This window comes from Drosophila elegans, unplaced genomic scaffold, assembly GCF_018152505.1.
Source record: "Drosophila elegans isolate 14027-0461.03 unplaced genomic scaffold, ASM1815250v1 contig_758, whole genome shotgun sequence".
In the NCBI taxonomy this organism is placed as follows: Eukaryota; Metazoa; Arthropoda; class Insecta; order Diptera; family Drosophilidae; genus Drosophila; species Drosophila elegans.
This window is the reverse complement of record NW_024546112.1, coordinates 164383-172789: the sequence shown is the minus strand read 5'-3', so window position 1 is coordinate 172789 and position 8407 is coordinate 164383. Positions and strand designations below refer to the sequence as shown.

General features: G+C 45.1%; 4 protein-coding genes across 6 annotated transcripts; 3 read left to right on the top strand and 1 right to left on the bottom strand.

The window, feature by feature from the left end:
* Positions 1–908: 908 nt before the first annotated feature.
* LOC108143716 lies at positions 909–1905 on the top strand. Of its 2 annotated transcripts, XM_017268251.2 has the most exons (3): positions 909–1005; positions 1109–1422; positions 1481–1905. In XM_017268251.2, the coding sequence occupies exons 2-3, from the start codon at positions 1112–1114 to the stop codon at positions 1887–1889; spliced, it is 720 nt and encodes a 239-aa protein (XP_017123740.1). In that variant the 5' UTR covers positions 909–1005; positions 1109–1111; the 3' UTR covers positions 1890–1905. The 2 variants fall into 2 exon arrangements, with proteins under 2 accessions (XP_017123740.1, XP_041566026.1); XM_041710092.1 differs by lacking the exon at positions 909–1005 and having other exon boundaries at positions 1293–1372.
* Positions 1906–2152: 247 nt separating this feature from the next.
* Positions 2153–5311, top strand: LOC121467803. The gene is made up of 2 exons (XM_041710093.1): positions 2153–2503; positions 5004–5311. Exons 1-2 carry the CDS (start codon positions 2162–2164, stop codon positions 5040–5042), a joined length of 381 nt encoding a protein of 126 aa, XP_041566027.1. The 5' UTR covers positions 2153–2161; the 3' UTR covers positions 5043–5311.
* Positions 2714–4736, bottom strand: LOC108143714 (very long-chain specific acyl-CoA dehydrogenase, mitochondrial). The gene has a single exon (XM_017268250.2). It carries the CDS (start codon positions 4684–4686, stop codon positions 2803–2805), a length of 1884 nt encoding a protein of 627 aa, XP_017123739.1. The 5' UTR covers positions 4687–4736; the 3' UTR covers positions 2714–2802.
* Positions 5312–5695: 384 nt separating the features above from the next.
* On the top strand, positions 5696–7954 carry LOC108143655. 2 transcript variants are annotated; one of them, XM_017268167.2, is made up of 5 exons: positions 5696–5803; positions 5880–5971; positions 6046–6179; positions 6231–7587; positions 7652–7954. In XM_017268167.2, exons 1-5 carry the CDS (start codon positions 5779–5781, stop codon positions 7862–7864), a joined length of 1821 nt encoding a protein of 606 aa, XP_017123656.1. In that variant the 5' UTR covers positions 5696–5778; the 3' UTR covers positions 7865–7954. The 2 variants fall into 2 exon arrangements, with proteins under 2 accessions (XP_017123656.1, XP_017123657.1); XM_017268168.2 differs by lacking the exon at positions 7652–7954 and having other exon boundaries at positions 6231–6777; positions 6836–6924.
* Positions 7955–8407: the final 453 nt, after the last annotated feature.

Below are 8407 nucleotides of genomic sequence, written 5' to 3'. Positions count from 1 at the left end.
TTTTGCAGAACCGATACAAATGTTTCAGTTTGCTGCGGGTGACCATCGATTATTTTCGCCATTATCGATACATCGACAAAAATCGATGGCTGCGGACTAGACCAAATATTTTTTAATATATGTTATGTTTTTTTTACTTTCCAAAATATGGATCAAATTTTTGTGTGTACTGATCTAAATTTATTTATATTTTTTTTCTAATAGGGTAATTCCACACAGATCCATCCACCTTCTACCATCTGTTGAAGGGATGGTCTATAAGGTTTTGCCGTTCCAAAAACTTCCCAGTTAGTCCGCCGTTAAAATTTGACGGACTTTGACGGACTAATTCATGCGATAGTTAGTTGATGTTTTTGCGGTGCAGCCCTGTTCCAACGCAGTCCTTCTTTAAGAAAAACATAAACAAAGATGGTTGACCTGTTGACTTTGCTTAAGTTTTGGCGAGCCACAGCTGTTCAGATCAGCTCTGTGTTTTGTAAGAATCGGAGTTTCACATCTGTTGAAAATTCCAACCGTTTCCAACAAATGGACTGTGTGGAAAGAGGGCATTACATTCCTTAAGTTTCCAAAGAACGGTTTTCATTGTTTTGTTATGCTTAAATTCATAATAACATTAATTACTATCGAATGTTTAAACTCTCACTATCGAAATTATCGAGTGGGGCACTATCGAGGTTTTTACAGCTCTGTTCCGCACTGATTACATTAGCTTCGCTATTCTGTCGATTCCCAACCCTATCTTCCAGAATCAAACTCCGTTCTAATTTCCAAATATTTCGATATACACAAATTCTCCTGAATTTAAAATTTGGAATGGTCAATTCTCGAGAAACGTCTGATTGGTGTGTCATTTTTGCGAGCAGCATTTGGTCACACTGGCACTGTCAAACGTCGGTTGGCGCTTGAAATGAATGTCGAAATCCGAGTCTAGATTGATTTTACAAGTTTAACAAGTAATTAGAAGCAAAGCAGAATCGAATATGGCTCGGTTTGTGAGTAAGACGTGTAAGTAGACATATGTATGGCAAGTCAGTTGCAGCCTTCGCTTTCCGGGAAATGCACATGTGACGATTGCTGCGTAAAAAAGTAATGTGAAACTCCTTTGCAGCCCATGACAACTGCTACCTCAAGAACTCGATTGTCTACACCGAGGACCACATTCCCGTGCAGAAGCTCTACTTCAGCAAGGTGCCTCCGGAGGTTGCGTCTTTCTGGCCACGTTGTTTGTCCTCTGTGTGCCTGGCTAACCCACTGTCGAGCCCTTTTGCAGCTGAACCAAAGCATTCTTGAGCATCACTTCCGGATCTATGTGCGCGTGCTGCGTTTGCAGATCTTCAAGCCCCGGATTTTTCCGCGCAATGGACGCAAGGACGTCCAGAGGACTGGCTTCGTCCACTACGCGCAGAAACTAGACGCAGCCAAGTAGGTTCGCGAGCACTCTTGAACTCCCAGCTCCACCCTTCTTTCCACTCTTTCCCAGGGCCCTACACAGCCACATCCACCATGTGAACGGGCACAGGTTCCTTGTGCAGGCCAGTTACAGCTGGCACCAGCCGGACGCCTATGGAACACCCCGTGATCCGGCGGTGAGGTTTCCCAACACGGAGCCCCCGCCGCAGCCAGCCATCATGGGCCTTAACGACCTCTGCCTGGAGCATGTGCTGCAGTACCTCGAGTTGGAGGACCAGATTCACTTCGCCAGAAGCTGCCTGCGCTTCAGGGGCGTCTACCAATTGGCCATCGCCAGGCGTCACAAGACGATGCGCCTGACCCAGTTCAAGGGCATGACCGTCTGGGACATGCGCGACTTCTTCAGGCTGTCCTGTTGCCATGTTCAACATTTGGCAGACTTTCAAGGCGCTTCCCCAGCTAAAGGAGCTCAGCATTAAGAATGCATTCACCATTGGTTCTGAGTTCTTCCAAACCATTATCAAGGACAACTCATGTGCTTTGCTGGAAACCCTGCGAATCTCTGTCACCGGGGGCGGAAACTAGGGATTGGTAGCCCAACTGCCCAGCCTGAAGCACTTGTTTGTCTGTACAGGCACGTATTTATGATTATAGCCCGTTGCGCAAGGTTCTCTTCGAGCAGCTGGTTAAGCACAAGGCGGAGCAATTGGAGCGACTGGAAATAACTGGTAAGGCGGTGCTGACCACGGAAATGCTTGTTCACATTTCCAAACTAGTCGGGCTGCACACTCTCTGCCTTAACCGTATCTGCCTGGACAGAGTTCTGGGCGAGTTCTCTAGTCTCGTCAAGCTGGAGCAGTTAACCCTCGGGCAATCGTATGGCGCTAGCGAGTCTGCGCTCCTGAAGTTGTTCAATTCCTGCCGTAAGCTTAACATTTGGAAGGTGGATAGGGAACTCAACTTGGACAAGCTGCTTCCCGGCATCGTGGCCCAGGTGCGCAAGGAGATGGCCAACAAGGCGCTGCTCCGGAAGCTACCTATCCAGCTAAGGACCTATTTCGTAAGCAGCAGCATCAGGAATTCCATCCAGGCGGTAAGTGCTCCAAACCCATTGATGTTTTTTAACTTACCGGCTAGTAGCTATTAGCTAGATACCCTGAAAAGGTTTATCAAGACTTGACCACAATGGTCAACTTCTAATATGAAATTAAAACCTAAAGTTAGAGACCTATTTTGACTAGTTCAAAGTCCAACCTTAAAACGTTTTTAATTTTAGCAAATGAGCGCAACGCACTTCGTTGTATAATTTTTCATTATCTACAGTATTTTATTCGCAAACTTGTTAAAAAAAGAACATTCAAAGGCTTTAAATTCGTATCAAAGTACATTTTTCTAGTTTTGATCTAAGACACCAGTCGTGTTTACACCCCCATTTTCCAGGGTAGCTAAAGCGATTGTGGCTATTTTGTCATTCAGAGCCTTGTGGTGCCTGGAAGTGGCAGCCTGCAGGTTCTTGATCACTCGATCGGAGGCCTGAATGGTCAGTGCCTTGGTCATGTTGAGCTCGTGCTGCGCAGTTGGAAGGTTGAGAGTGACGGCGCGAGACGATCGTGATTGCGTCACGACCATCGAGTATATATCAATGGCAGCGTTCGCCAGTCGTGTTAGCAAAATTTGCTCGTTTACTATATTTTTGTTGTATCGCAGCAACAGTTCTTCCACCGACTGACCGAATAGATCGATGCAGTGAGCCGTTTTCTTGGCATAGGGTAGAAGTTCATCCACCACATGGACACTCAGATCGGTGCCACCCAAACCGACCGTCGAGGCAGCCCGCTTCGAGGCTTCCTTGAAGATCAGTCCCAAATTGGCGGATGGATTCTTAAATGCACGCTGCAGTTCCTTGAGATGCGACCCCGCATACTGGATGCCAGTCAGTGCAATGAACAGCCGAAGAATGTCGTTTGTGCCCTCGAATATGCGGAAAATACGCAAGTCCCGCAGGACGCGTTCCAGGCCAGTGTCCACCATATATCCCATGCCGCCCAGAATTTGAATAGCCTCGTCGCAGACGTACCAAGCGCTCTCCGAGGCATAGATCTTCGATATCGCGGCCTCCAAGTGATAGTCCTTGCTGCCGGCGTCCATGTTCTGCGAAATGGTGAACGCCATCGACTCCGTGGCGTATTGCAGAATGTTCATTTGGGCCAACTTTTCCTGAATGGAACCATAGTTCTTTAGCTTTTGGCCGAATTGAACGCGATTGTTGGCGTGATCGGTGGCCAGTTCGATGCATTTCCTCATGGTTCCCGACAGCGTGGCACCCATTCCGAACCGGCCGTTGTTCAATATGTTCATGGCCACCTTAAAACCGTCCCCTTCCTTGCCGAGCACATTTTCGATTGGAATTTTCACATCCTCGAAGTAAACTTCAGCCGTGTTCGATGCCTTTATGCCCATTTTTTTCTCTGGCGGACCATTAGTGACGCCACCAAAAGACCGTTCCACAATGAACGCCGTAACCTTGTCCTTCTTCTCGCCTGTCTTCGGGTCCACCTGTTCGGTCTGAGCGAACACGGTCATGATTTCGGCTATGCCACCATTGGAGATCCAGATTTTCGAACCATTCAGAACGAAGTGCTTCTGGTCGGCACTCTTCACAGCGCGGCATCGAATGGAGCCGGCATCTGATCCGGAACTTGGCTCCGTGAGGGCAAAGGCCGCGTAGACTTGCTCCGAGGCCACCTTGGGCAGATACTTCTCCTTCTGCTCCGGGGTGCCGTACAGCAGGATTCCCTTGAATCCGATACTTTGGTGGGCGCCAATCGTGATGCCCAGTCCCAGATCATTGGCACCCACAATGGCGCATAGCCTGCCGTACTGGGTGTTGTTCAGACCGAGGCCGCCGTACTCGGATGGCACTTGGATCCCAAAGGCCCCAAGTTCCCACAAGGCCGTCGACGTGGTGTCGTCCAGTTTGGCATTGGCATCGTTCTGGGCGGCGTTGTTGACCTCTGCGAAGAATCGTTCAAACGGGTCTATCAGGCTGTTGGTCAGGTCCTTCTGCTCCGTGGTCAGGACATCCGGGTACGGGAACACTTGGCTCGACTCCAACGAACCCCGGAATATGTTGGCCATGAAAGACTGATTCTCACTCGCCTTCTCCTTGTTCCGATTGGTTTCCGCGCCCAACTTGGGACTGTGCGTCGCAACTCGCCTGCAGAATGTAGCATTTCCTGCTAATTTTGTGCTATTCAGGATCGTATGCCTCCACATAATTTCCAAGTGTTTGTTAAATCGCCCTTTGGACTAAGAGTTTTAAGTGTGACCACATTCCCGATCATCAACAAAGATTTAACAATTTGGTATATTTTTCTGAACTTGTTGATATTAAATGTTTTGCATTTTAATTAACGGTACTTAAAACCCAAAGGAAATATTTTTCGGTTTTTAACCCAATGGTTTTTTCTAGATTTCTGAGAGACTTTCGGTTAAAATTTTGGTAAGGCCAACACTTAAATAAACATGTTTGTTGATGACAAAAATCGATCTATTTTTTCAATTATATGATAAGATTCCCATTTGCCTTTCAGCATCCAGATAAAGTTCCCAAAGAGATTATCCAAATATAATTGAAGTCCCCTGTTGATGTCAACAGTGACAGTGAGGATGACTTTGATACGGCAGTTATGAAATTATATGAGTCCGATTTTGACTCTTAAGCGATGACGATGAGGATTCGGATTCCGACCCGGCCTTTGGCTACGTTTATCATTCGTAGTTAAAACTGTTCTTCCAATTTCATTTCTTTTGATAAACACTCCAGATTGATTGTCAACTTATTTAAACATCCACTAAAATTAAATGAAATATTTAGTGAAAAAACATAAGCCTTAATTTTTGTATGTTATTGTTGCCGAATAAACAAATGAACGTGAATAAGAAAAAAGTGTTTATTTAAGATAGAATTTTTTAATACTTCTTATATGATATTTAAGTCAATAATTTGATGCTATTCCCAAAATTTTGACCAATCAACAACCTTTAGATGATTCGGCGTTTCATAAAAACAACAATGGGAATTCCATAGTATACCAATATCGCCGCACGCAATTGACATTATTTTAGTGAGTATTATAATAGATGTTGACAGATTACTTATAAAAAATTAAAAAAAAATCATATCCTGAGAATGTATTTTAGGTAGTAACGATATAGTCAGCGGATACCCTAACTGTTTAGTCCCACACCACGGGGCGTGGTATATTTTTTGCCTTTCACCATTCGGTCACATTAAAACTCAGCTTGGCGCTTGAAACAAACGTCGACTTTTGTGTTCTGTGAAAAATCAGTGAAGAATCAATTAATATGGCATATTTCGTGAGAAATCGGAGTAAGTTTGATAAATAGCTGTTTATTCTAGGTGTATGTCGCTGCTTAGTATGAAAACTCTCCCTCTCCCTTTGCAGTGGAACGAAACTACTACTTCAAAGACAGGATGGCATACACCGAAGACCACATCCGAGTTAGGAAACTGATTTTGTGGGATGTTCCATGCAAGGTAGCTCCCGCTCGTCCAGATGGACGGTATTCTTTACGCCAGTCTTCTCTTTTATCCCTTGTCATTTGGTGCAGTTGAACAAGATTATGTTGAATGCACATTTTAGTGACTTTGGACGTGTGGGGCGAGTCCATTTATCAAGGAAAACCAAACAATACACGTATCGCACGGTCAATGTGGTATATGACAAAGCCGGATGTGCAGCCAGGTAAGTGTGACGCGCTCGAACACAAGGACCTCACTTCAAGCCCATTTCCAGAGCCCTCCGCGAGAGTAATCATGAAATAGATGGGATCGAGCTATGGCCATGGGCCGGCGACAGTTGGAAGCAGCCGGATGCCTACGGGACCAATCGGGAACTGCGCCTTCACCGGGGGCCATCGCCCATCTTGGACCTCAATGACGACTGTTTGCAGCACATTATGGCACATCTTGGACTGCAAGATCAGGTGCGATTCGCCAGGACCTGTCTGCGCTTCAGGGCGGTCTACCGCGATGCATCAGCCAGGCTGCACACTTCTGTGGAGTTGGGCCAGTTCAGGGACATGACCGCATGGGACATTAGTGACTTTTTCAAACTGTCTGGGGCTCATGTGCAGGTCCTTTATGACAAACCAGATTACGAAACAAGGCGATACGTTCATGCGGGTTGTTTGGCCGACTCCATAGCGGACCAATGCATGAATCTTCGGTCCCTACGCCTGTTTAACAATCCCCAATTGGAATTCCATTTGAAACTGACGCTTGCCAGGATGCACCAGCTAGAGGAGCTGCAGCTTGAAAGTACAAATGCATTTGCTCCATCGGTACCGCAAAATCTAAAGCACCTTAAGATACTGAATTTAAGCTGCAATTCATTAACAGGCAACTCCTTGAGGAGAAAGCTACCCGTTTCCATCGAGGTATTGGGACTTAATGAATGCCGGAACTTTGATGCCAAATGGCTGCCCGGAATATGCAAGCGTTTAACCAATCTAAAGGAGCTTAATATACAAAATGTTATTACATCGAATAAGGAAATCTTTAAAGCGATGGTAACGAAAAACTTGTGTCCTTCGCTGGAGACGCTCCGGATGACGGCCTGCCGAAACAGCGGATATGAGTTTGTGGCTCAACTGCCTAAGCTGAAGCACCTCACCATCTACACTCACCGCAACGATCTGGACTTTCGTGCCATTATAAGTAAGGAGCTAATTGATCAGTTAGTGATGCATAAGGCAGACCAACTGGAGCAATTTGAGGTTTTTGGCAGCTACCACTTATCTCGGGAACAACTTAAACAAATTGCCAAGCTTACTGCCCTTCGCGTACTCATCCTTCGCGACATAGATCTGAGCAGCGATGAGCTAGAGGAGTTTGCAAATCTCAAGCAGTTGGAAAAGCTCTGCTTCGGTCTCCCAAGCGCCACAAACTCCATAATTCTGCAGGTGCTGAGTGCCTGTCCGAAGTTGAACTACCTGCGCCTACAGGCAAACGCTAAAACAGACGCTGAGCTGGTGCTTAGCATCGTGAACCAAGTGCGACAGGAGATAGCCAATAAGGATATGCAGAGAGAGCTTCCCATCGAACTGTGGTCATCTATGAATGACGAGCAAATTAAGGAGCTGATTCTGACAGTAAGTGTGCCATACTTTTTTTTATTCTCTCATAATTGAAATGCAATATACATTTCTTTTTTAGAGTTCTGAAGTTGTGCCTGAGGACATTATTCGAATAAAATCCAGCGAGGGAGAGTGTGGCCGCCTTAGCATGGACTATAAGTGGACTTTAACAGGATTGAAAAATGAATTCCATATGGAGATGGCCATTGACCGCGACTCGCCAAGCGAAGATGATTCTGATTCCGATTTGGGCATAGACTCTTCCAGCGAAGATGATAACGAGGAGCGGTGATTATTAGATAACGTGCTGATTGGTTCAGACGGTCCTGGTGTAATTTTACTACTTTTACGAAAATAAACGCAAAGTGTTGTTAAAATTAAATTCAGCGGTCGAGCGCTCACATTTGTTTGAGTGATTAGCACCCCACTCAGGGGAGTGGAATCTTTCAAAAAATACTTATATACTACTTCAAATACCAATTTTTACCAATCATTATAGCAAATACTTCTCCCACTCAAACTGTGAAATTATTCTATGGTTTAGTAAGGTTTTTTAATCTAGAATATTTTGAGATGGTTGTGCCAAGATTTTAAGTAGATCGGATGTAAGCTTACCAAGTTGTTAGATCGACCATCTCGTTTTTATCTGGAAAATCACGGAGCTTTTAATTATAATTTTTAACTAAAAAAATAAAAAACAGAATAGAAAAACTTCAAAAATTGTGATGCAAAAAAAAAAAAGTAAAATTAATTTTTGTTTACCAGAAGAATTCCGTAACCTTACAAACCACCTTTTATTCGAAGGGGTACATTAGAGCATTGCCCACTTAAGAAA

Bases quoted from the DNA above. Each gene is read 5' to 3' on its own strand.
- LOC108143714 (XM_017268250.2), bottom strand. From the start codon at position 4,686: ATGTGGAGGCATACGATCCTGAATAGCACAAAATTAGCAGGAAATGCT.
- LOC121467803 (XM_041710093.1), top strand. From the start codon at position 2,162: ATGCTTGTTCACATTTCCAAACTAGTCGGGCTGCACACTCTCTGCCTT. The intron at 2,504-5,003 runs GTAAGTGCTCCA...TTTGCCTTTCAG, and splicing joins TCAGGAATTCCATCCAGGCG to CATCCAGATAAAGTTCCCAA.
- LOC108143655 (XM_017268167.2), top strand. From the start codon at position 5,779: ATGGCATATTTCGTGAGAAATCGGA. The intron at 6,180-6,230 runs GTAAGTGTGACG...GCCCATTTCCAG, and splicing joins AAAGCCGGATGTGCAGCCAG to AGCCCTCCGCGAGAGTAATC. The intron at 7,588-7,651 runs GTAAGTGTGCCA...TTTCTTTTTTAG, and splicing joins TTAAGGAGCTGATTCTGACA to AGTTCTGAAGTTGTGCCTGA.
- LOC108143716 (XM_017268251.2), top strand. From the start codon at position 1,112: ATGACAACTGCTACCTCAAGAACTCGATTGTCTACACCGAGGACCACA. The intron at 1,423-1,480 runs GTAGGTTCGCGA...ACTCTTTCCCAG, and splicing joins CAGAAACTAGACGCAGCCAA to GGCCCTACACAGCCACATCC.